General features: G+C 43.9%; 1 protein-coding gene and 1 long non-coding RNA gene across 6 annotated transcripts in view; one reads left to right on the top strand and one right to left on the bottom strand.

Moving 5' to 3' along the window:
• Positions 1–27362, top strand: part of LOC143367384 (protein fem-1 homolog CG6966) — a 32288-nt gene that overhangs the window by 3030 nt on the left and 1896 nt on the right. The window contains exons 2-9 of one of the 5 annotated variants that reach the window (XM_076809141.1): positions 15117–15233; positions 23827–23986; positions 25268–25468; positions 25611–25628; positions 25968–26219; positions 26366–26522; positions 26615–27044; positions 27115–27321. In XM_076809141.1, the coding sequence (XP_076665256.1) occupies positions 15195–15233; positions 23827–23986; positions 25268–25468; positions 25611–25628; positions 25968–26219; positions 26366–26522; positions 26615–27044; positions 27115–27321 (1464 nt within the window). In that variant the 5' untranslated portion in view covers positions 15117–15194. Of the gene's footprint in view, positions 1–2076; positions 2240–7558; positions 7855–15116; positions 15234–23826; positions 23987–25267; positions 25469–25610; positions 25629–25967; positions 26220–26365; positions 26523–26614; positions 27045–27114; positions 27322–27362 lie in introns of those variants that run through there. The other 4 variants (XM_076809143.1, XM_076809144.1, XM_076809139.1 and 1 more) reach the window with 4 other exon arrangements.
• On the bottom strand, positions 1637–2112 carry LOC143367387 (uncharacterized). Its single transcript, XR_013085028.1, has 2 exons — positions 2017–2112; positions 1637–1893 (listed from the first exon to the last, which is right to left on the bottom strand). It is a non-coding gene; the product is annotated as an uncharacterized LOC143367387 (long non-coding RNA).

Below are 27362 nucleotides of genomic sequence, written 5' to 3'. Positions count from 1 at the left end.
TCGTGACATGAATCATAGAATCGCCGATACGGTTCATTACACACTTTGAGTCGAGTACGCCTAATTGAATAAAGGAACACGATTTAAATGCTGCTAGCGCGAACTCAGCTGCTTCCTTTTGTGGGTATTCAGTTTTTTTCACAGGTACAATCATTGCGAACGCCTTATCGATGCCTCTCAAGGCCTGAGTCATCTCATCGCCTTCCTGTTTCCCATCACACGTATGAAAAGACAGATGTCCTCTGAACGTCTCCAAACACTCGGCGGTTTTCGTAATCGCGAGCTGTATTGCTATCGAGCAAAGTCGATGGAAACAAATTGCGCAAAAAAGCGCCAGTAGAATAGATCGAGGGTCGTCTACCGGGCTTGATCATTTTTAGCTGCGAGACAAACGAAACGCGTGGGAGGATCGCGCGGTTGCAACGAAATTCGCAGTCGGACACTAAATCAGGATAGTCAGTCGCGTTCGAGTCGTAGTCCAAGTTGGACCGTTACTCGGTCACTTCTCACTGTTCCGTGCCTAAAGCTTCGCTCCCACGTGCGAAACTGAACCGTTTGCGTTTCATCTTCGCTCTCCAAACGATGGTGCACGAAATTCAGATGGGAAAGAATATAGGAGAGCGTAGACTAATTTCAAAATTAGTACTTCATTTTCCTTCATTTAAATGTGAAGGGTAGAAAAGGATTGTTTTTCAAAGGCCCAAGTATTTTAAGTGTACGATGTATCTTCTACGTGTATTTTTCATTTACGATCACTCTTTCAATTAATTAGCAATTGGGGACTTGCGATTCGAGTTCTTGCAGTTCATACTGCCATGGGGCAATCGAATGTGAACTGTGGCCTCTTGGAAAAGGTTTCATTGGCATTAGAGCTAGCTAAGGGCCCCCGAGGTGACGGTATATGTATCTGCAATGCTGACGAAACATCGTGTTCTTACGAAAGGACACGGCTTACACTCGGAAGCCTCGAGCGTTATTATTTAACTTAAGGATGATGCCTTACGATGGTAGTCGGTACAAAGTAACACGATTGAGATGCTCATTTCCTGGGTCTATCTGGAAACTGGGCTAAGCCCTAGAGTGCATCGGATTGCAAGGGATTTGGAAAAATGTGCGCTAGCTAGGTAGTGACGTGCAGAGAGAGTAGAGATCCGAGGCATGAAGCACCATCTACTCATTTGGGCATGTCGAAGTTGAACTCGAGCTGTCCCTGCTGCTTTATTCTAGCTTCGTGCGAAAGCAACGGCAACGTACAAGCATGACGACTGAGCTGGCTTCAAACAAGTAGCACTGACGTTACTTTGCTAATCCTTCCACTTCGAAAGTTCTAATTCTAGGTTCGCAAGGAAGAAGGAACTTTCACGACAGTAGGTTCGAATTCGATCAGACATCAAATTCCTCCTACTCTAATACTTCCGTATTTTGAAAACTGTCTCGTCTACGACGTGATCTTGCCTACGAAATCAGAGATCCAACATAGCTTACTCCTTTCAAGTAATCGTATAGATAATAGATACAATCAGAGTTGCCACCTCTCCGTTTTTCGCCCGGAGACTTCGGGTTTTGAAGCAAATCTCCCGGCTCCGGTTTTACTGGAAAATCTCCGGGTTGCAGAAAAAAATGAGATAATACAAAATTGTGGTATCATACAATGGTATCAATTTTATATACAATGAAAGTTATTAATTAAAAAAAAATAGATACTTTTAAATTCTGAATTGTTTAAGCTGAAAAGAATTGCACATTTCTTCTTCAGATATTCGAGAACAAAATTTTTCTGCTTTTTCCATCTCCGGGTTTATATTCGAATCTCCGGCTTGGAATGTGTAGCACTTCGGTATTTATATGGTGATAAGGTGGCGACCCTGGATACAATTAATTACTGTACAGCACCTAAGTGACACAAAGATAAAGACGCATAAAGAGGTCTGCGAGTCATCGCACCGATACGTCTAATAAACATATCTCTATCCGACTTTCGCGTTATCGCGATAATCAGTTGTTTATCAGGATTACCAGGCGGCACGACGATTCACTGCAATTTATACGCAAACACCAGCCGTTCGTCTCAGTCTGCTCGACCTCTTGTTGCGTCTCATTCTCTATCAGGATGCGCTGTACGTTCCTGCACCTCGTCAGAATCATTTTATCGGCGGTTGTTTGCTAAGCGTCGCGGGTGCGCGACTACGGAAAATGCGTTAGAAGAAACACAATGCTAGAAGGAGAAAACAGGCCTGTCGTACGTATCTCATTACCAGCTCACGATTTATTCCGATTGTATCGATTCTATCGAACAGACAGTTTAGAATTCCTCGCGCAGCAAACAAATTGTCGTCCACGAAACGTCGATCGAACCGCGTGCGGCGCAACCAATCTGGAAAGCCCAATCTTCGCGTTCAATCTTATTTCGCGCAAACATTTTTTACTGCAGATGCATACTTACCAGGTAATGAGAAAGATTTTCAACAATCCTGGGAAATGTTACTCGACGACTCATCGATGCAATGTACGATAGACGGTGCCGTGTATCTTCATCAAAGTATTATGAGTCATTAATATTTATCGGTGTTATCTTACAATTAACGTTTCTGACAATTCGTTTTTCCGATTCATTGCGATTCGATCGCGATACACCGAGCATTTCAGATAATTCTGTAAACACGGGAAACTGGGTTTTCCTGCCTGTTTCCTCTGATGGATTCCCGGTAATTGCTTTCCATAATTGTGCAGCTCGTTTTGAATGACTCGAATAAACAGAGTATCGGAGCGATGTAACAAGATATTTCGCAATCCGAGCGGAGTTGTCGAACTGGACGCTCTCAACTCGGTCTCTCGCCTGTGTGCCTGAAATTGCATAACTCCAATTCTTCGGATTCAAGGCTGGCGTCGATTATATTCCACTCAGTGTCTTGATTTCTTGCAGACCTCTTGACCGGATCAATTCTCGTGCGACATGATCTGGAACTACGAATCACGATCCCCACCTCCCGAATCCGCTCCACTATACAACGCGTAAAGAGCGCGTACTTTAACGTGCCCAATTCAAATCGATGCAGATTTCTTAATAAAATCCACCGTGAAATTTTGATGGCCCCGTAAAAAGTCGAGGCTGCTCTGCTTTTTACGTAGGATACTCTTTTATTACCCAGAGAATTATACCTCTGTTCGCGGGTTTCGTACGAAGAACACGCGAAGCGAATGATATCGTGGCAAATGAATTCACACGATTGGAAAACAGTTGCGAAGTTAAATGGGTTAAGATCCACCGTATTCCTCGATGCAGGCTTCTCTTTGCATGTTCAGCGCCGCTTTCGAAAGCATTCGTATCACGAGCGCGCGGATTACCATCGCGGGCGATCAAGAAGTGTGAAATCTGGGTTAGGATCGTGCGCACGTGTGACACCTAACGCTCCAATTACCGAAATAACTTCGAGAACGGCGTAAAATTCTTTTTACTCCTCGCCGCGTTATATCGCGAACTTGCCCCCGCGGCTTCGCCGCTCGACTCGCGAAGGAATTGAGTCTCTTCAAGTGTGACTCGACGGCGAGAGGTTCGTGAACGTAGGCGGGAATTCTGTACACGGCTGGGAAAGCACCGACAGCATACGTTATCGAAGTTTCTGCTGCTTCGGCTCTTTCCCCCGTCGCGTCTCGAGTTTCCATTGTCAGATTAATTCATTCAATTTCCTTATACCAACCACGATAAGACTCCTATCTATAATCATACAACCGCTGATAGCACCGCAAGACTTTCTACGTGCAGTTTATCGCTCGCCATCTAATAACTGAGACGCAATTTATGAATTCGCCTCTCTACTATCCCAGTTTATTACTATTTTTTTTCAATAACCGTGTTGGGATTGAAAATCGAAGGTAGCACGTGCTCCGTTTTCATTTATGGACGCTGGAGTGTTTTCATCGTCGATACCTCGATGTCCACTTTCCAGCCGACTCGTAAAAGTGATTTCATACAAGTCGATAATAGGTTTCAATATCGTCCAACGTTGCTTCTTGATGCTCGAAACAATTATATTGCTCGAGGTTCGTTTGGGACTGTTAAAGCACGGTGTTCGATAAGAACGGCTTTATGATACTTCCTTGGTTACGCGAGTTAAACACAGCTCGCGATTACTTCCCGAATTTTTCCTCCTTTCGCATTCCATGTTCTCGAGGGTAGATACGGATCGCGCGCTAATTAGTCCGAGGTATTTCACAATAATTAGCCGCGAAAGTGAGAGAGAAATGGCTCCTGTTTTCGTTTTCATCGCAACGGAGACGTTGGCTTCTCGGGGGCGCCGGGCACCGCCGGTTAGATTCCACGGAAACGCGGATCGACGTATGGTGTATCGATTTCCAAGCGTACGTCGTTTAATGGTTTTCTCGACGCCGTGCTTTGCAATTCCAGCACGTCGTATTACACAGTCTGTCAGCTCCCGAAGCTGCACGAAAATCGATAAGACTCTCTGTCTCGGCGTCCCACGCCTCTTGTTCCCTTGTACAGCATAAATACCTTGGAACCGAAACACCCCGGCCCCCGCCGCGGCCCTGTCCTTCCACTGATAATCGGCTCGGTGGAAGGTTTCATTCGGTTCCTTGACATTGGATCGAGCCGTCTGCCCTTTGCGTTGGGAGCGCTTAGGGAGGAAGGATACTTTAACTTCTGATTATACAAGCAGCGCGAATTTTTCTGCAATTCCTACCATCCACCTCTATCGAACGGTTACTGATTCGATTCATCACTGAATTCAAACTACCAATCATCAGCAGGATCAAAATCGAAGCCACGGCAGAGAAGGTAGGTATCAAAAATCTTTGCACATCTGGAATTAGAAGGAAGAAACAGAATTTTCCTAGCCAGCCAGTGTTCACCATATACCTTCATCTTGATTCTCCCTTTGTACCTAGCGCGACCGCCCTTGTTCTTCCCCCCGCTGTCGCAATTACTCCGTCAGTATTGCGCAGCAGCAAAGGAAAAACGCGAGGGTACAAGGGAACGAGTGACCCCGAGGAACGGGAGAGTCAACTCTCGTGGCACGTTCTAATATTATTCGGCCTGTTGGAGCACGCTGGTGAGTCAGGGGGTATAACCGGGCACGTAGCCCCGCGATGAGAAAAGACGCGTCGCGAGGGAGGAAACGAACGGAATGCTCGCGTGCAGCGCGCCTGGACGCCTCTTTTAATATGTATGGTTTTTATTTACCCCAAGTCCAATGGGAAATCGACTGCTGCTTGGAATGGCGTGTTCTTACGCTGGCCTTACCAATCACTACGTAGTTACGAGCGTGCGGCTTGGACGAACGTAAAAATGAGTCTGAGGCGCGTAGTCTATTGTAAAAGTTTGAAGACCGACCAGTTGCGGTGAATCGTAAAAGTCTGAAGTGTCCCACAAAACATTCAAACCTTGCGCTTCCACCAGTGATAAGTACTGGTGAATGTTGGGATTTACTCACCGCTGTTGGCAGAAGCCCGAGGTTCAAATGTTTTGTAAGATATTTTGCAATTTTGCTGCCCACAATTGTGAATTCTAGGATCCACCGGTAAATTCTAAGATTCACCGGTAAATTCTAAGATTCACTGGTCTTCGAAATTTTACAGTAATGCATCGGGATTTTCGAGTATGAAAATGGTGGTGGATTACGTATCCAAGTGAAGGGACTTTGGTGGACTGCTTGAAGTATACTTTGAACTGATGGGACCACGTAATGTGTACCTGTCTGAAGACGAAGTGTACCTACTTCCTGCTGGGTCATCATGAGTAATGCAATTTTTCATTTATATATCATGGATTTTCAAGTTCGGAAAAGTTCGGTCGAGTTTCATTAGTGCAAACTCTGTGTACTGCTAGCAGATATTTAACAAGATCCTTCTGTGGACTTGCTTTTACTCTACGGCGTTTTAGTACAACGTTCTTGGTTAAGTACTTGCTTATAAATTTGATGGCTGTTTTATCTCTATACCGAGTGGGGGATATTTATGAGTAATTAATGCGTGTTTCTCAATCGAAGATATTTGCCATTGCGTTAGGTAAGAAGGATGAGCGGGGAATCAGAAATCAAGGTTATTTGATTTTACTGTAGAAGTGTAGAGCAGTAATTCACCTGGGCGTTATTGTACGCCTTCTGTGCTCGTCGAATGACTGGACGTTTCCTAAAACGTAATTTAATTGTTGATCGTTTCCTAATAAGGCTTACTGGATAATTTTAGCGACCCTGAAGATCCGCGACGCTATCCTACGGTCATTAGTTCGCAATAAATCACAAGTGTCGTCGTTCTCGAGGCATTAGTCATAGAGAGACTTTTGTCGGTAGTCGTGGATTCGTTTCAGAAAAAGTGATTATTATTCGCATTTTAATGAAGGAGAAATATGATTGCGAAGTGAACGAAACATTCAGATTGATTGCGGTACAACGAACTGACTGCACGATTGTCGTGTAATGCCTTTCAATATCTTATAGATGTATCTGTTCACCTTACGTAAACCGCTCTATTTAGTCGCGAAGCTTTTCATTACTTATGCAAGATGTCTTCGAGGATATCCTTTAATTAACGTGCCGTCGGTCGATAATATTTCAGACGTCACAGCTTCACGAATACCTATGTAAGTAGGTACTTCGATTATATATTAATTTACTAACACATTGTGCACATACATCTTGTATTATAAACACTGCCGTTTAGAAATTAGTTTATTGTTAGATCAACATTTTGCAGTACCTTCCAATAATATTCATTAGATAAAAGTTTGTATCTCGACCCTTTGCACTCAAGAAACTCAGTACAATTTTTATATGCATAGTTTTTTTCACAACTCGTTAAAATTTGTCGATCTGTCCATTGAATAATTTTTATCAAGTGCAACGGTTTAAGGTACAGGTTAAAGTGAGCCAATTTTGTTTTTAAACGATTTTATTCAGCTTCGATCCTCTGTGTGTTTGTATGATTGTATGTTTGTATGTATAGTTCAAATCTGGCAACTCAAATTTAACCCACTTCCAACTATCCAATTGTCTTGAAACTTTGCAGGCGTGTGTAGTTTGTATGACAATACAATATTTAAAAAAAAAAAATTAACCCGTGGGGGTAAAAAAAATACCCAGTCATCAATAAATATAACCCATAACCACAAATCAAAACGACTTGAAATGAGCCACTCGCGTTGTTTACGAAAACGACAAAAAGCCGCTGCAATTGGGACCCTAGTCGCATCCCAATTGTCGAAAATACACAGTTTATCGAGAAATGATCCGTCACGTATGTACGAATAGTAAAACTGAAACTTTGCAAGCGTTCGTACATCACCATCGAAATTGTAGTACAAGAAAAGAATTATTTTTTAGTTTTTAGTCCATTTTAATTTAGTTTTTACTACATTTTTAATAACATCGTTTAGCATAAAATCTTTTTTTATAAATTTTTTATTTGAATTTACAGGAAATCGATTCCGGGTCCATAAAATTGACCTTCCTTTGATGTCGTATTCTGCATTCTGGGTGTATACAGCCCCTGAACACGTCCACTATCGCGTTTCTAGTAGCAAAGTTCACTAATTCCGCAAATCTTGCAAAAGAAGAAGACCCTTCCTGACCTTCTCCAACTCGTAGATATTGCTGGCGCGATGATAACGTCTTGCGGCTCACTAGCCTCGCGTTAATTTCTAAAATATTTTCGTCAGCGGGAATGCTTCTCACAATTTAACGTCTATCCTTGCTTTAAGCAAGCGTTTAACGCGTTTACGCGAACACGCGGCAGAGAATAGCACACGCCGCTCGAAACGTTCAGAGAAGCTCGTGTTCGCGGAGGGAACCAAACATTAAATTCTGAGGGACGAACCAAACACCGGTGAAGGATGGCAAGGTACTGTATATTTACAACAGAACCTCCATTATTCGTAGGTCTTTACTCTTGAAAGTGACGAGGGCGCTGTAAAACTTTAAAGTGCCTATGGCGTCGCGATTAGCAGTATTTAAAAGGTACTTATCTCTTTAGTATTCGCGGGAAATGAAAAAGGGCTTGTGTCAGTCGATTGGAGGTGTGAAAAGAATGTTCTTCTTCATAGTTAAACGCTGCTAAGTTAAGAAGCTGGAGAGAGGCTACGATTTAAGATGAAATCATTCGAATGTGTATTATTTTACGTGAAGTACATTTGGAATTTGAAAATTAAGAAACGAATTAATTTAAAAAATTAAACTTCTATTATTCAAAAACTCCATAATTGGAACAGTAGTGATCGTTCAGTTTTCACAACGTGCAAAAGCTCTCGACACAGTAGCCGCTCCGTTTCATCCGGGTCATCCTCTGATTAATTTCATCGCTGCATTATAAACGCTTCTGAACCTGTAACCCCTCGAATCGCATATTCATTCGATCGCTCGAACAAAGTAGGTATGAGACCAAAAAGTGGCCCCATCGGCGTCCTAAAGGTGCGCCCCATGCGTATTATAATTAATCCAAGCTCGAATTGGTTGCTTAATGCGGGTCCAAAGTTAGCATTGGTAATCGAGAAATTAATTACTTTTACTACATTCAAATTTCTTCCTGTATATAAATGATTAGAGGTATTAAGTCACAGGCAAGGTACTTATTCCGCAACGATCATAATACAGTCATTTCCTTCCACTTCTGCTGGAAGTCCATCTAATAAAATAAACATTTACGAGCGCAACTTAACGTCCATAAAGAAACCATTCGGTGCTCCACCTGTAAGTGTATCAAGGTGAAACGAGGAAACTAGGAAAGGCTCATTCGAGCACATACTAGAACCGCTTGAAAAGGATCGAATTCAACAGTGGAACGCCCCGCAGTGACGTTTTAATTGCGCTCCCTTTTGCAAATCGCACGCGTGGAGACTCGATCTACGCCTCGCGACGCCGATACCCGAACGCGCAGATAGGATAGCAAAGAAAGCACTGCGCTATCAGCGTTGGCCGCCTTGCGACAGATTTTCGCAGCGCTGCGAAACTGGCGCGATTATTCGCGTCTTACTCGGGCATCGCAGCCAGCCAGGAAGTCCGTGAAAAGCAGGTCGCCTCTGTGCAAGAAAGACGACGGACATTTGCGCGGGAACAAAGAGCACGCGAGTGCCTGTTCGATCTACTTTCGCAATTTTCACGCGGCGGGCTGCGCCAATGAGCGAACAGACGAGCAGCGAGCGGGCGCCGTGTTTTGAAAAGGGATATGAATGAATTTCTAATGGTAATTCGCGTTCGCGATTATGATTTGCAACGATGGTTATCGCGATGTAACCAGACGTGCTTCCTCTTAATTGATTCAAGATTTATACCGACAGGGGATATTAGAATAATCGTATGTCTCTCTACTAAATGAATCGTCGATATCAGATCGCAGCCTGCCAAGGCTTCGAGGACATTTACTAGACATCTGAACATTCTTAACCCACGAAGATACTTTCCTACCGCCGTGTACGGGCTGGCCAGGAACCTTGGGAAGTCCGAATGATATTCGCTCATGAATTGCGCCGTCGTGAATCATAGAATGGACACTGATGAAGAAAAGGTCGTTTCGCAATAAATTTCGTGCTGCCTGCGCTGCCTTCGCTTGACAGTAGCAAGATTTACGAATTCCCTTCGCGTTGGTGCGCGTGTACCCAAACTTCTCAATATGTAGCGCCGATCGCTGGCCATCCTGTATGTTTTAATCGCGCGGTACAATCCATCGAGAGGACTTTTAATCCGACCGTTCACGAACAAAAGGCACAGGCGCCTCTAGGAAGGCAGCGCGTAAGATCTTTCAGCCACGATCGCCTTGGGGTTTCTCGGAAAACATTGCGTTACAAAGCGTCTTTCCACGCGGACTCCATTGTGCTGCTGCGAACAATATTCTGTTTCTCAATGCCGTGCAACATTGGGCTGATGAAACGCTTAGCAGCATGTCATCAGGATCACGGGACAAACAGGCATTGAATTTCACGACGCACGATGGGAATGTTTCCTTTTTCTTTCACTTTTATTCCAGCGTATCCTCGCGTTCTCCCTGAACGTTCGATGCGGTAGCTTAAACGGGTATGCACCTACCTAATGGCAGTGCGCAGCGTCTCCTGGGAAAGCCTGCCCGGGTATTACCGTAATATAACGCCAACAATGCTGTAACACAGTCGGTGATTCGCTTATCGAGCGTTACGACTTACCCACCTGCGGTGAATCAAGGGGATCCAGGCTTCCCGTGCGAATCGCGTAGCACGGGTAATCAAGGACGTTTTTATTCATACGCGCACGAGGAGGCTAAGTAAGAATTTCGATTCATTGCGGTGCTATTATCCTCGTGCACGGTATAAATACTATAAACCGCGCTCCAATCGCTATCATCTTGCGGGGAAAACAGAAGCGGCGCACGGGAGCGGCTGACGTTTCAATTTTCATGGAGGACGACGAGTCTATTTCCGCGGATTGCTTTATAACGCAATACGAGGACGAAAATAGAGGGAGAAAGGACGGAAATAGTGGGTAAAAATATCGAGGGAACCACTCGTGCCTCGTTATGGGTGTATTTTTGTGGTTCCTTGCGTCTCGTTGATTCGTTCTTTCATCGATATAGGAGACAGTAGGTAGATACGTGCCGTGTATGTCGTTGTTGGTGACCCTAGCTTTTATTAAGTTTAAAAGAAACGTTGTTACGTGCATAAGCTCGACGTTCCTTAAAGGTCCAACGGAAAAAGACACGCGTGTCTGTATAAGACATGCCCAATTTCGGCGATAATCGAAGGTGGACGATTGACGGAGGACGTGGTCAGGATGATTGTATTCGAACGATTGACGTAAGAGTTAACGTCGGTAAAAATGAATGAACGTGACACATCTGTGGTACAGACCATCGTCATTGTGGATTACATTGAGACCAGCAGTGCGAAAACAATTCCTTCATAGAAGTATAAATAATTCGATCAGCCACACTAAAGCTTTTTCTGAAATACAGTCATAGCATAAGTTCTCACACATCGATGGCTTAGTGCAATGGTACATAAGATTCAGGAGCATACAATGAACAGAAATATTATTTTTGACAAATTTATGAAGTATGTAGATTTAATTATGATTTTTACACAGCATGCGGAAACAGCTACGAACTATTTGTTGCATATAAAAACTCAAATTTCACAACAAGTGGGAATAAAATATTTGTGCACTAACAAGGGAAGATCCTGAACCCGGTAATTAAAAAAATTCTGAATCTTTGTGAATAGATAGAGGATTTCCTCCTGATTACAACGCAATTTCTGTTTGTTGCCCAAATTCACTCTAAGGGGTTGGAATTGCCCCCTTAAATTCCATGTATTTTCCAATTTGGTATTATAACTCGCGAACTGCAAGAACTGTAAATTGGCAACTGATAGTCCTAATTAAATGAAGTAACTTTTGTCTTGAAACTTTTTTTCTATCTCTTACAGATTGCGAGTTACAAAATAAAATCGGAAAATAGCCGTGTTTTCAGGGGTCAATTTCACCCCTTTAGAGTGAATTTGGGCAGCAAACAAAAATTGCGTTGTAATCAGGAGGAAATCCCCAGCATATTCACAAAGTGTCAGAATTTTTTGAATTTCCGAGTTCGGGATCTTCCCTTGTGAGCCATCCATATATATCTGATTGTGGGGGTACAGTAAGCTCACAACGTTAATCAGACGACAAAATGAAATATATTTCAGGCGTCAGAACAAGCCACTGCATACCTACATACAACACAGCATACCTGCTACGGGCGATACTGGCGCTATCAATAAATGGGTATCAGACAGGTCGTCTGGTTTCACGGGTCTAATACCACTCGTATCAGGTGTGACGGGTCTGGTACCAATTGTATTGTGTCTGATGAGTTCGATGATATATACCTACATATATCGAGTTACTTACGGAACGTTGGGTGTATGTTTTCCTACGCCCAACAATTTTTTTGTCACTTCATTAAGCATTATATAAAATAGTTAATGGTGACGGCACTCGTCGCTCCTAGGGTCGAATCTTTCTTACGACAGTGCGCGGGTTCAACTCGCGACGCGTACTCCAATCGCTCGTAATCTCTCTCGTAACATTTCCCGCACTGGTCCACGTAACGATCTCGCTTGGAAAGTAACGAATAGTGTAACCTCACGTAACTCGACATCCCACCGTGCTTAGCGGATTGACGGTTCCGTTCCTTCTGTACTACCCCGACGAGTCACAATCGGTCGATCCACTGTTCACTTCCTTCAGCTTGCACCACTGTTCCATGTGGCAGCTAGAGGCAACATCTCGCCAGTGCTTTCCCACTGCTTCGGTCCAAATAATTAATTGCACGCCCAACACCTACTCCGATCATGTTTATCTGAGATTGAATAAATTCCATTGTTTTTCCTCCGCATCGAATAAATCTCCCATTGTATTAGCCCTTCGCACACGCGAGCACACCTAATAGCGGATAATTTCACGTGCAGAGCGGCATATTATTTATTTATGGAGCACGTTTCGCGGACCACGGCTGTAATTCCCATATTCCCGATCGCGCTACTTGCTCGCTATACTTGCGCGATTAGAGCTAATTGGACCTATCAGGGGAGTTCCCCGATTGCCCGATGTTCTCCGTACAAGAAGCGTGCATCCGCTATTATCTTCGCAGCGAGCGCTATTTTACGTAACCCTCTGCGCATGTGACGTTTTCCGCATCGGGCATTTGCAGCTGTAGGAAACCTATACGTAATACAGACGCGTTCATGGTGCATACCTGTTGCACCTATGCAGCCAACGTGTTTGTTTTATGCAACAACTACGCGTCGTTGTCGATCGCGTAATTATGCATGTTTCTTCCGTCCCGATGTGTGACGTACCGGCGTGTGACGTTCCTGGAGATCGGAGATGGATCTCTCGATATGTGACACGATTCCAGTGTCCTAGTGTTGTTTAACACTATTCCTACCACGACCGGTCAAATGACCGTTTTTAAAATTTCGATTAGAATTTCCTATGTACAACGTAATTGAATCGCCTTTAAACTTCACGACTTTTCCTCAAATATACGTGTATACATGATATACTTCTGAATAAAAGATACTATACTTTTATACTGTCAAATTGGCTATTATCTTCATTCTATATTAAAAAAATATAAGTTGTGCTAAAGACCGCTCGCGGTAGGAATAGGTATACGTGAAGCGTCGGTAGGAATAGTGTTAATGGTAGAATCGGCATTTAGAAGGGTTCGTGGGTAGATATAAGCTTTCGGTATTACAAATTGAGGACCTTGCAGCAAAAGAGCGCAGCTCCATCTTTACCTAGCACCTTCAAGTAAATTAGAAAAAACTGTTTATAAAATTATTGCTTTGACTTAACTTGAAGAAGAGAACACTAATTGAAAAATATATATTTTTACGCAGTAAGTAGCAGTTAATGAGTTAATAAGTTTTTATCTCTATTTTTGGAAAATTTAAAAATCTGGAGTATGCGTATTGCGCAAAACAGTAATGGGCGCAGATTAAAAATTCGCAATCAATCGCTTATTTGTTATCGGATTTGAGTGTAGATTTTTTTACATATATTAAAAATACAGCTGCATCCCTCTTGCTGCAAGATCCTAAATTATCTAACAGAGCAATTTAGCATTCAAGGCTAATTTTGTTTTTACCTGCGCGCGCTCTACTGGATAGGAAAATAAAAACACTCGAAATCTGTCCCCACAAAAAACTTCCTTATTACTTATACAATAATGAGACAGGCTGAATGGGGGGAGTCCGGAAACTCTAGACAACTCGAAGTGGACAGCACCGACTTACAGTAATTGCGTAATGATGCAATAATTTAAATAGCTGCATAAAAACAACCTAAATCTTTCCCACATTTTGAAACGTGATACCGATACCAAACCGAAACAGTTTTTCTAATCAAAGAACAAGGCCCAAGTCCAACTTAGCACTTTAACCAGCGTCGGTATCTTTTGCCCCCGAATTAATTTGCAATTCGCTTTGAAAGTAACGCAAACTCGGAGTCCTCTTTGTGCCTACAAAACTTTCCCAGGGGAGGCGATCGAAAGCCCCGGCCGACTTAAGGGTGCGTGTTTGAACACCCAGCGCGACCACGGTTAAATCTTTCACAGCCAAGCGTCCGCCATAATCGGAACGCAGCATCGCATAACACGTACGCCGGGCCGAGCCTCTCCTATTGCATAATAACCGGTAAGAGCTGATCAGGAAGAACAATTAGAAAGTACGGCGGAGGCGTTCATGCGATCGAGCTCGCGTCGTCTGGCGGGCTCCGTTGCATAAAATATCGCTGTTAACGCGCTGAGAGGGGGGTCGACTTTCTCGCGGGGCGCCCGTAAAATACGTACCCCTGCCTCTCCTCGTAGAGTTGTCCACCGCCTCTCACTCGTTCGAATCCCCATCGCCCTCCCTCGCTTCCTCTTTTCACCTTGCCGCCTCGTCTCTTTCCCTTCCTCTCTTTCTCCTACTCTCTTTTCCGCGTCCACTTGCTAGAATCTTGCGCACGAACTCCGGTTAAACCTGGAGGAACAGCGGCGAGGTGAACTTGCAGCCACGCTTCTCCGCCCGTCTTGTCATCCCTTCGCGAGCCACCGCGCCTAACATCGGCCCGCGTCTAACTCCGCCCGACCGACTCGGTTTTGCGCGTCTACTGGTCGAATTGGTGGTTGCGCGTGTCCGAGAACGCCGGTCCTTTCGCGCGCGGTGGAAAATTTCGTCCGATAGCTGTCTGAACTGGGGAAGTGGAAGTGTGTTCTTGTTCGGGGGTTCGAACGGCCACAGTGTGACGTTAAATGTCCCGTTTTCCGGGTATCGGTAGCCTTGCGTTTCTACACGCTATATGCACGGTGTACTTTGTTTTTTTTTTACCGAGTATCGTACGAGTTCAAGCGTTGTTGAGTACTATCGGTCTGGGTAGGATCAGCACGAGGGTGGGTTAAGACAGAAACTACTGGCGGACATTCGTTGCGTCTTTGTCCTTTAGTCCGAATTAGAATCGTCGATTGAAACGAGGCGATGGGAAAAGCAGGATCACTCGAGTAGCCGTGCTATTGAATTGCCGTGCGGAAGGGGTCGACGATCTCGCGATTCCTGAACGCTCAACGATTCCTGGTATGCGTGACTTTCTTTTATCGCACTGTAAATTGTGTTTTTCAAGCACAGTCGAGTGACTACGAAACGCCCCGTTCACTAAGCAAATACACGCGATTGTATTCGGGAAGAAAGAGGACAGGAAATGGATTACGACGCGACCGGTGAAGACCATTTCACCCGGGTGAGTTTTGCATTGTCACTTTCATCCCATTAAATACTTGGTTTAATAGCATTATGCTAAGACAAAAACGCTGGACGTTTCTAAAAAAACGTCTGTACAATTCACGGCCATTGAAAGTGCCGGTAAGAACCTCGCGATCGGTCGAGCGTAAAGGTGAAGGAGTGACCGCGTTCTACACGTGCGATTATAATTCATCAAATTGCCCATTCACGTGGCTGCAAGTGTAAACAAAAAGGGTCGGTTCTTATACTTAACGCAGAGGCTTGTGTTCTTCGGAACCAGTTTCTTGTAAGATATAAAGGCGATCCTCGATCTTGAAACCGGCTCCAGCCACGAAATTAACTTTATCGTCGTTTCAAGCACTTTGTTGATCATCTCCTTTGGAATTTTACCCCAAACAACTTTCTTCCCGATCTTTAGTAGCTCCAGGGACATTTGCGTGGCAAATAGTTTACCCGTCATATTTCCATGGCACCCTGCATATTTCTTAACGTAGAGACTGCTCCTGTAACAGAGCCGCTGATCTGCGTTTTAAGGGGAACACCACTGTGACGACCGGGAAAATAAGCCATTTTTAAGAATTTTTCGCAGGAATAGTTTATAGTTTTCATATAAAATTTTTATATCCTACCTTTAGTACAATGTCTTAAGAGACTATAAAAAAATAAATAAATAGAAAAACATGTATAAATTTTAATATATTAATTAATCTTCTAGACCCCCCACACGAGCTGGTCGAAGGTGTAACTATGGAACAGCACGTCCGAAATTAAATTTGTTTTTTTTTTTTAGAAACTATATGAGTGTAGTTTCCGTTGCACTTACGGATTCTTTGATTGAAAACAAATTTTTTTAAATACGCGCGAAGCTGTCTATCTTATTCGCGGATTTTTTAAGCTTTTCTTCTAAGGCGCACCATTTTTACAAAAATAATTTGTTTAAGAAATCGGTACGTACAACGGAAACTACACTCATATAGTTTATAAAAAAAAAATTAAATTTGATTTCGGACCTGCTGCTCCATAGTTACACATTCGACAAGCGCGCGTGGGGGGTCTGGAAAATTAATTATTATATTAAAATTTATGCATGTTTTTCTCTTTATATTTTTTTTATAGTCTCTTAAGACATTGTACTAAAGGTAGGATATAAAAATTTTATATGAAAACTATTAATTATTCCTGAGAAAAATTCCTAAGAAAGGTTTACTTTTCTGGCCGTTCCCCCTTAACCCTCTAACTGCGGGTACTTTTTGTAGAGCCAAGCGCTCCAAGCGCAACAAATAATTAGCAAAACTTAGCTTGTTGTTTATATACGACACCCGCCTCTGGCTATAATTTTAGCATGTCGTTTACAAACCACACCCCCAGTTAAAGGCTTAAGGCAGAAATGGGAAAAATTTGTATTTAAATTAAAATTTCGAATAACGAATAAAAGATAAAATAATTATCGTCGAATGAAAAAACTAACTTTACTCGTCAAGTAATCCGAAGTTAAAGTAACTTTTACTTTATTCGTTATTTAAATAATTTTTTATTTACTTAATGCCCAACTCTATTTTAAGGCTTATTCGCATTCAAGGGCCGTGCATCCTCAGGGTTCGTTGCCTGCGGGAAACTAAACTCCCTCGACCTTTGCCCAGCCCCATCTTTCTGCGAATTCATTTTTGCCTTTTCTGGATAAATCCGCGTACACCCGGATGCATGGGAGACGCATGTTTATTTATGGCGCGTCCCGCGATCAGGAAGAGGGTAATACATTTATTCGCGATAGCATATTCCACTGGGATAGCGACGGCGATCGTTGCTAATTACCATGCTAATAGACAGAACCGTCAGTTGTCTCGAGGTCAATGTACTCGATGAATAACGCCGCGCTTATCAATTAGTCGTGCCCGAGAATGTTGCGTTCTGAATATCGTAGATCTGACGATCTGCCGAAAGAAGTGCATGGAATAGTTTTCTTTATGTCACACGTGTAGCAAGTGGGTTTCGAAGTACATCAAACAGTTCTAGAGAAGCCAGGGTACACCGCAAGCACGATCTTCTATTTTTATACTAAAGAATGTTTGAATTAAACAAAGTAGTGTTTTTAGTGTGACACTGTTTATTACAAAAGGAGCAAGATGACAATTAAAGAAAAGATTTCTCGTCGAGCTCGGAGGTATGCAGAAGGATCAAGTATGCAAATTAAATATCCGTCACGATGTAAAAATATTTTTATGGCGAGCACCGAATAAATTAATAATCACACAGTATACTCGTTGATCTTATCGACGCGCACTAGCAATGACACAACACTCCGCAATGCCCATCGTCGATCAACCGGTTAATTTTCTGATCCGCGCAATTGTCAAGAAAGTATCTCGAGCGGATCGAGCTGCGGGCGGCTTCCGCTTACCGCGGCGGACTTTATTCGCTGGTCGCGTTCTCCGTATGCATGAATTTCTAGAACATCTTATTATTCGCGAGATGGCCACGGGGAACCTGGGTCATATCTTTTGCGCCGTACCGAGACAGAAATATCCTTTTACGCAAACGGCTGTTTTCGTTTAGCGAACCTGCACGAAATCCTGCGAATAATTAATTTCCCTGGCGTATCGAAACGTCCCGATTACACTCCACATATATCGATCTTCACCGTTTTAGAATCCCCCAAACGGACTTGAAACAACCCCAGCAATCATATCACGAAACCAGAGCAGTACGAGATTATGGAATTCTTCAATACTCCGAAGAAGTTAATACTCCTATTCCAAAGGCGAGCCTCTGCGCATTCATCTCGGATGCTACTAAATCTTGCATCTGCGCGTCACGGTAATTTTACCGAGTATTTGGGTCAGCCCTAACCCAGGCAAGTCTGAAAAACCCGAGTAATGACAGAAACATCGTCTTGCCGGTACGTTCGCCGATAATAATAGCCGCGGATAATAACCAGCGGAGCTCGATTACTTTCTAAATCGGCAGTGTCACGCACCAGCTCGCCACGCTCCGCGATCGCAGTTATTGTCCACGTAATTCACAATTATTCCGTAATATCGACGTAATTCCGCTCGGTCGAGAAGCGACCCGAGGCGCGATGGACCGCCACGGGCAATTGCGGGCGGCGTAATTCCTCGCGGCTGGGAACCGTCGGTCGCGTTGCAGCAATTGTTCGCACGTTTCAAAGTTTTTTTCGCTGCCGCCGTAAAAGTTACACTTTCCCGCGCGGAATTCCAGGACGGCGAGGTACCTTTCCCCTTTTTCGCCTAAACTGCAGCCGCGCGGCAAGACGTGCGGTAAGTCGTTTTACCGTAGAGTTTCGAGAAGTTTCTATTTTGGGTGGCCAGGTACATGGGCCGGCCCCGCGCGTGTGTACGTGAATGCGAAGTATACTCAAGGATAACAGAGAGAGAGAGGGAAAGGAAGAATAGCGTTGCTCGGCGAGGTCCAAATAATCGAGATTGCAATCTTTCAAGGAAGAGAGTACGCGATGAATTCCGAGATACGGGTATAGGATTACCTTTTAAGTGCTTTGTACTGTGAGAAGGAGTCTGTTTGAGTAGAAACATCGCGAACCCCGTCGCGTCGGAGTTTTTTTCGCTGCTGAAATTATAACCGAACAGGTCCGTCGCGAGACATTTGTCTGCGAGACGGTCCGCGAATTTTAACGAGCCCAGCATTGTCGTTGGAATATAATAAGGTTTCGGGTTAAATGATGTTTTGAATAGTTCGAGGGGGATCGTTTTTCAAACGAGTCGTTCAATTTTGACTTTCGAATGTTTACTGCCGAAGAAGACAGCCATAAACCGCACCCAAGAAAGCTTAACCTTGATTGGGTCAACGATCACAAGAGCGTCGCGTAGAGATTCCATTCCGTGCGCAAGTAACAGTTGTTTACGCCAAGCCGGTGAATCATACTTAGATATACGTTTCATGGCCCATAAAATTTCTAATGGCACGGCTGCATACTAAGTTTCATTTATTTGCAACAATTTCGTGCCGTCTTCTCGTTAGCATAGTTAAACCGCGTGTGCCAGATTGCAGCTAAGCTCTCTCCACGGGTCACTGTTTCTTTTGCGATGCAAAGCGTACATCGTAAAGGAAAAAGTCGTTAAGGCGGGGGCCATAAATCTGGCCATTCCCCGAATTATTTAAATCGATACCGTGATTGACGACGAAATAAAGCGACTCGTGCTCTATTTTCAAGCTGCAGGACGCGCTCATTGGGTAGTCAGAACATTCGGTTAAAGACGACTTGCCAGCGCAATGACGTGGAATCGAATATCCGATAATCGTATGGGAACGCATAGAAAGGTGGACAGAAAAAAAGTGGAACTTCCGTTGAAACTGGAGGAGAAGTTGATACGCTGTCGTTTCCTTCTCAACGAAACATTTCGATCGCCAATGTCACTTTCCCTCCAATATTTTGAATCACTTACGCACCTAACTGCAGTTCCCTTATAATAAAAAAAAAGAAAACTGCAGTTCCCTTATAATAAAAAAAAAAGAAAACTGCAGTTCCCTTATAATAAAAAAAAAGAGAACTGCAGTTTCCTTATAATAAAAAAAAGAGAACTGCAGTTCCCTTGTAATAAAAAAAAAGAAAACTGCAGTTCCCTTATAATAAAAAAAAGAGATAACTGCAGTTCCCTTATAATAAAAAAAAAAGAGAACTGCATTTCCCTTGTAATAAAAAAGAGAAAACTGCAGTTCCCTTATAATAAAAAAAAGAGAACTGCAGTTCCCTTGTAATAAAAAAAAGAAAACTGCAATTCCCTTATAATAAAAAAAAGAGAACTGCAGTTCCCTTGTAATAAAAAAAAAGAAAACTGCAGTTCCCTTATAATAAAAAAAAGAGAGAACTGCAGTTCCCTTATAATAAAAAAAAAGAGAAATGCATTTCCCTTGTAATAAAAAAAAGAAAACTGCAGTTCCCTTATAATAAAAAAAAAGAAAACTGCAGTTCCCTTATAATAAAAAAAGAGAACTGCAGTTCCCTTATAATAAAAAAGAAACAACTGCAGTTCCCTTGTAATAAAAAAAAAGAAAACTGCAGTTCCCTTATAATAAAAAAAAGAAAACTGCAGTTCCCTTATAATAAAAAAAGAGAACTGCAGTTCCCTTATAATAAAAAAGAGACAACTGCAGTTCCCTTGTAATAAAAAAGAGAACTGCAGTTCCCTTATAATAAAAAAAGAGAAGTGCAGTTCCCTTATAATAAAAAAAAAGAGAACTGCATTTCCCTTGTAATAAAAAAAAGAAAACTGCAGTTCCCTTATAATAAAAAAAAGAGAACTGCAGTTCCCTTATAATAAAAAAAAGAAAACTGCAGTTCCCTTATAATAAAAAAAAGAGAACTGCAGTTCCCTTATAATAAAAAAGAGACAACTGCAGTTCCCTTGTAATAAAAAAAAAGAAAACTGCAGTTCCCTTATAATAAAAAAAGAGAATTGCAGTTCCCTTGTAATAAAAAAAAGAAAACTGCAGTTCCCTTGTAGTAAAAAAAGAGAGAACTGCAGTTCCCTTGTAATAAAAAAAAGAAAACTGTAGTTCCCTTATAATAAAAAAAAAGAGAACTGCAGTTCCCCTCGATATTCTTTTACCTGCCACTAAATTCTTCTACCTGTTAACATATTTCAGATACGTAGTTAAATCGCATCTAAAAAGTGGTATGCGCCAGAATTTCTGAGAAGCAGGTAGACGAGAGTGCGAAGGTCGTCCCAAGTTCCCTGAGACCTTGTATCGTTTAAACGTCATGCAAAATTTCATCCAGATTTAGTATCGATTCCCGTATTTCTAGTTTCGAGCGATGGACGGGGCGCTTTTTTGCCCCGTCGAAGTCGTTCAGGAGAACGTGACCACCGAACGAGACAGAAACCGAGCGCCCGGATTAATGGCGACGGTATTTCGATCAGAGAGGCCCATAACCGACCACCGTTCACCGTTAACCGAAAAGAAGCCGCCTCGCGACTCTCTTACGATCGACGAAGAAGCCCGCAGCCCTGTTTCGGCGTCTTTCGTTCCCATTACCTACATCTCTCGTTTACGGAGGAGATCCGAAACGCGCGGGGCTCTCGGGCTGGCCCACGAAAAAGAAAATCGGTCAGCCGAGTAACGGAACGTGCTGCGCGGCGAAAGAAGGCGGCGCGCACGCGGGATCGCGTCTAGACGGGCGAGGAGAGTCGCGCGTAGAAGAGAAACGCAGTTGCAAGGAGGCTGAGGAGGTGTGCGCGCGGAGCAAAGAAAATCGCGTGGACAAAGAGGGAGTGGACAGGTGAACGGCGGAGCGGGGGCCCAAATGATAAACGGCTAGGCGACAAAAATGCGAGAGAAAAGCGAGATACATTTTACTCCCTCCCCTCTCCCGCTCTCTAGCCCCACCCCCGTTCCAGGGCACAACGACGTTTCGTCCATTCACCGTTCTTGGTCGTGGGCCCAATGTCACCGATTATTCGTTTAACGGGACCTACGCGTCCACGGTGGAGGCAAATGATGATTTCTCCGCGAGCCGATCGCCGGTCAGGGGTTTCGGGCCTCGGTCAGTCGATGGGCACACTGTTGCGCGCGAGCATCGAGGTCCGCTTTTTCGAATCGATCCCAACGCGCAAGTGATTTTTAATCCTCCGTTGGCAACGTGTCTCTGGTGGAAGCGTGACAAACGAATCGCTGTTTACTGAAACGGAACGCGTCGATTGATCGGACAATATCGCGCGGTGGTGTTCGGCTGTCGTAGCAAAGTTTCTGCGCGAAGCTGGAATAATACCTACGCGGCGATCCCTAGGCAAAGAGAGCCGTTTTTAACGCGTGCAGTGACTGGTGGTAGTGTCCGCGAATTTGCTCGGGGACGTGACGCAAGAATCCTGTCGCTTCGCCTCTGCAAACATGTACGCGCAACGACCACGTGTTGTTTGAGCTGGAAGACGGTGCTTCGTGCCAGTGCACGCTTCGTGGAACTGCTTCGAGAACAATACTCGTTTGGTCGCTCTCGGCTGCCAGCGCTCACCCTCTTTCTTTTTCTATTCCTTGCTACCCGCGGCCTCACCCTCGGCGTGCGTCGAGTTACGAAGCGCGCGAGAACGGAAGCGGCGGTAGATCGCTATGTCAACAGTGGTCGTCGATTTTAATGGAACGAAACGGCAGCGATCGAAGGATCCCGTTCGAGCAAACTGGGTTCACGTCTGACGGCAAGTGCGTTAAATATCGAGACGGTTGACGGGCTGCAAAAGTTGAGAATCGCGGCTTGGAAGAAACCGTTACCTCGAGAACGAGACTGAGAGTAAAGGAGTCGTGGGACAAAGGGCAGAGGAGGACGAATGCGAGGGGGAAATTGACCTGGTTCGGGGTTTAACGCAAAGACGCGACGAGACGGTCACCTGGTGGGTGGGAGGGAGGGTGGAAGAGAAGGAGCCGAACAAAAGCGTCCAAGTACGTTCCAGGAGGAGAAGAGCAGTTTTGGGATGAGGCGAGCCTCGTCGAGTGTTGCGTGACTACAAGAGAGTGGGCCCGACGTACTTAACATATTTATTATTCGTCGAATGAAGGACCGCCGTTGACGAGTGTCTTTCACGGTAACTCGTCTGAGTGCAGCCTCGTCTGGCCGGGAATCGAAGCGATGCAAGTGCCATTGTCGGTCCTTTTCTGAGACAGTTTCTGTAAAGCACACCCCCTTGTTCGCTCAGCGGTGAACTTGCCAAACGGTTCAACACGGGTTCCGTACTGTCGAACGTAAGTCAAGCGGGATGAACGCGAAGCGTGTGAATTCCAGAGCTGTACTGGTTACTCGGAAACGGAGAAGCAAGTACTCGAGTACTTCGATTGATCGAACTGTGACTACTGTTTCATAAGTGGAGTAGCTTGAATAAATTTTAGCTGTTTGAGCTTCGGCGAACAGGCACACTGGAAGAACTTATACTTTCTTTCTTTCCGGAGGAGATTGAATTCCTCGAAGTACTCCAAGTACAGCTCGAACATTTCGAGTGCCCTGACAGCCCTAATTATTTTCACGGCAATGCTTCACGGTAGGAAGCGAGGCATGGCTACTATTTTAAGGCTTCTCACTTCAGCGTCTTAGGAGATAATTAAAAGTTCAAACTGCTTTGTTTCTTACAGTTAGACGATGTTGTTAGCGCATGTAGATGTCGAAATATTCGATGGTTTTTGCGTGAAATGATAATGTTTTAATAAAAGGGAATATGTATTTATTAAATTTGTAAGTTGTATCGCTAAAAATTGTCTGTTACGTGGGAAGTCTAATAGTTGATTAATTATAAGTCGGCTAGTAATAAGATGCGACAACAGCGATCCTTTACGACTTTTACAGTGACTCGTTCCTTGAAAGGAAAACAATGGAAATCATAGTTCTTATAATAATAAATCATTTCTGTTTTACAGTCTTATAAAGCAATGAAATAATTTCGATAAGCAATTAAAAGTGGTTACACTGAAACAGTCATTTTTCAACTTATTTAGAAACAATGTTTAACACTTAACATAGCTACTCTTACGCTTTTTATTTGCTGATAAAATCACAACTCCGTTGCGTCACTTTCATACGTATTTCCTCGCAGAGCGATCGACTTTCTTCACAACCGTCGCAATTTCTTTTTTTCCAGGTGTTTCTCAACCACCGAGCGAAAGATGAGGTAGAACAATTAGTGGGCGCCAAGACACATGGCGCGACACCGTTAGTCATGGCTTGTAGAAACGGGCACTACGACGTGGCTGAATACCTCATCGAGAAATGTGGGGCGGATATCGAGCAACCTGGGACAGGTAAGAATCAAGATGATCCTTTCGTAAGTAATTTTACCGTACACATGGGTGCGTCAGCGTCGCCCAGCGCGCAACGACGAATGCGAATGACGAAACTGAGAATTTCCACGCACAAATTTTTTGCATCCCCATATATTTACAATTTAGAATAGTTGTTGCAATATGTGGAAATGAAATTAGGAACGTCGAAAAGAATTTTTATTATAATCTTGTAATCCCTGATGATTGAACGTGTAATACACGCGCAGTATCAGAGTGTTAGATTCAGTGGCGCACTCAGGATTTAATCTTCGGGGGAGTCAAGTTGAAAGGATGAAAATATTTTGAATTGCAAGTTCAATAAAATTCATTAGGTGATTATAAAAATTTATTTAAAGAATGATAACCAGTTTTCTTTTCTTTTCACAAAGCCCCTTCTTTGCGGGGTGCCACGGCCCCTTGGTCGCCCTCTGGGTGCGTCACTGACTAGATTTCATACCTATTGTTTGAGAATGCTCCAAGGAGCTCGTTGTATAGCACCCACCGACTAATAATTCTTCGGCTAACGTGCCTAGTTGGCAGGCAAAAAAGAACGTGATTTCTGGGAATTTTCTGTGGAAAATCTAATGTATATTTTTTGCAACTATTTGCTTATTGTAAAAGTACATATATTCAGCAACTCTCGGTGATTTTGTTATAGTAAAATATTTAAAAAATGAACGAATAGCAGCCACTCTCCCAGAAGCTATGTTTTTAGCGATGGGCACGATTTCTCCGAGCTGGATCATCTGAAATGGAAAAGTGAAGAAGATTCTGTTAGTATATGAGTTTATCTGGTGCGTGAACGAACAATTTTTGTTTTTGATGAAAATTCCACTTTTAATTCGCGAAAAACAAATATTTCAGACATAGAAAAATCATGATTTTGCGTTAAACAGCCACCATTTTGTCTGAAATCTTTTTTTTTTAAATCGTTCGTTCATGCACCAGATAAACTCACATATTAACAGAATCTTCGTCACTTTTTTTTATTTCAGATGATCCGGCCCGGAGAAATCGTGCTCACCGCGCAGCGTCTTTACAAAAACAGCTTAATTTTTTAATATTTTTCTATAACAAAATCACCGAGAGTTGCTGAATAAATATGTTCTTCTACAATAAGCAAATAGTTGCAAAAAATATACATTAGATTTTGCAGAAAAAATTCCCGAAAATCACGTTCTTTTTCGCCTGCCAACTATGACGCCTTAAAGGTGTAAAAATCTAATTTCTAGGATTAATTACTGGAACAATTAATTACAGTGATCTTCGACGGCGAAGCGATAGAAGGCGCGTGCCCTCTATGGTGCGCGGCAGCTGCTGGCCACTTATCCTTGGTGAGGTTGCTGGTAAAAAGAGGCGCCAAGGTGAACTCGACGACTAAAACGAACTCCACACCCCTACGAGCGGCTTGTTTCGACGGCTACTTCGATATTGTTAGATTTTTGGTGAACCACGGCGCAGGTACGACGAGTCATTTACATAATCTCGGAACGAACAGAGAATAATTTAAAATAACGCTCTCTGGTATTTCTCTATTAATAATCGCACAGGTGTGTGAGAAATATATTCCTGTTTCTCACGGAACGTTTTATTGTTTGCTTAGACTATCATGCATACAAAAGTACGTAGACGCGAACGCTTTGAGGGATCTCTCTATACTCAAGGCAGAATATATTGGCTGCTCAAGGTCGCCCAATAGCCATCCCCCACCATGCCCACTACAGCCGTCGCGTCTTTGCCAATCGAATCTAGATTATATTTGAAACAGAGATCAGTAGGGGACATGGGGTGGTCAATGTTTCTGTCCTAAGTATGTTGTGTCACGGTTGCACGTGCGACGCGAGTGTTTCACAAGACGTGTCGCACGCGCGGCAAGCGTTTATTCTCCGCGAAGTAACGATCCATCTCTAGCAATTCATCGGGATGCCCAATTGACGACAAACACGCTCTCTGATTGCAGATATTGAGATGGCAAACGATCACGGTCACACGAGCCTGATGATCGCTTGCTACAAAGGTCACATTAGAATCGCCAAGTTCCTACTCGCCCTGAAGGCAGACGTGAACCGAAAGTCCGCGAGGGGTAACATGGCGCTGCACGATTGCGCCGAGAGCGGTTCCTTAGAAATCGTGAAGGTACTCGTCGAGTATGGCGCCCGGATGGACGTGGACTCCTACGGGATGACGCCACTCCTTGCGGCAGCAGTAACAGGTTAAAGCAGAATGTTCCACGCACAACCTCGAAGGTTCCCTTAAGACGATTACAATTAATGCTTAGCCAAGTGTTTCATTATCTAAACAGAGGAAACACTCTACCGATGGGAGGTTAATCATCATTGGTTTGTTTGTCTCTTGCAGGGCACAAGCACATCGTCGAATACTTCATTAGCATGCCGAACTTGGTCAGCCGAAAGGAGCGGATAGACGCTCTGGAGCTGTTGGGCGCCACCTACGTGGACAAGAAGAGGGACATGATAGGGGCGCTAGAGCTTTGGAAACGAGCGATGGAGGAAAGGTTCGTTGGAGTATTCGTGGAGGAGCTTGTAATTAGCTCGCGCGGCTCCCTGTCGGTTTTACAGATGACATGGGTGTTTGCGAATATTTTAGATACCGAGGGGATGGCCCGGTAATAGCGAAACCGTCGTCACCTCCCGTCGTAGCCGCTTACAACTTCGCGCGCGAGATCACCGATCTCGATACGTTCGACGAGCTGCTGACCGATCTGGACGAAATGCGAATGCAGGCGCTCGTAATTCGGGAGCGAATATTAGGGCCGGCTCATCCCGACACCAGTTACTATATCCGCTACAGAGGAGCGATTTACGCGGACGGCGGGCAGTTCGATCGTTGCATCGAGCTCTGGAACTATGCGTTGGACATGCAGCAGCACATGCTCGACCCGCTCGACCCGATGACGCAGAGCTCGCTCTTCAGTTTCACCGAGCTCTTCAGCTTCATGATGGATAAGCAAACAGGCACGGGCTGCAGAGTGCCGCCGGTGCAGAGGGGAGATCTCATTAGGGTGTTTAATAAAGCTGTAAGTCTCGAGCCATTCGATAGACTCGTCCGCTTCTTCGCGCGTAAGATGAACGATAATGCTGTTGCAGGTGTTAGAAGTAAAACTAGGGAAACAATTGTTGGACGATGTACCAGCCTGCGTGCGCGACGTCACGTATTTGAACAGGGTTCTTGTGCTCACTTTGCACCTGGCATGCTTACTGACGCAGGATGTTCCAGAAGAAGGCACCGACGAGCATAGAGCATTGCACAAAGCGATTTACAATTTAGTCCGAATAAACGCCAAAGGCAACCACGTAAGTTCGCTATCCGGCAGCCAAGTATCAGCATATTGACG

This window comes from Andrena cerasifolii, chromosome 3, assembly GCF_050908995.1.
Source record: "Andrena cerasifolii isolate SP2316 chromosome 3, iyAndCera1_principal, whole genome shotgun sequence".
In the NCBI taxonomy this organism is placed as follows: Eukaryota; Metazoa; Arthropoda; class Insecta; order Hymenoptera; family Andrenidae; genus Andrena; species Andrena cerasifolii.
Note: the sequence above shows the minus strand (reverse complement) of the source record. Positions and strands in the feature narration are given on the sequence as shown.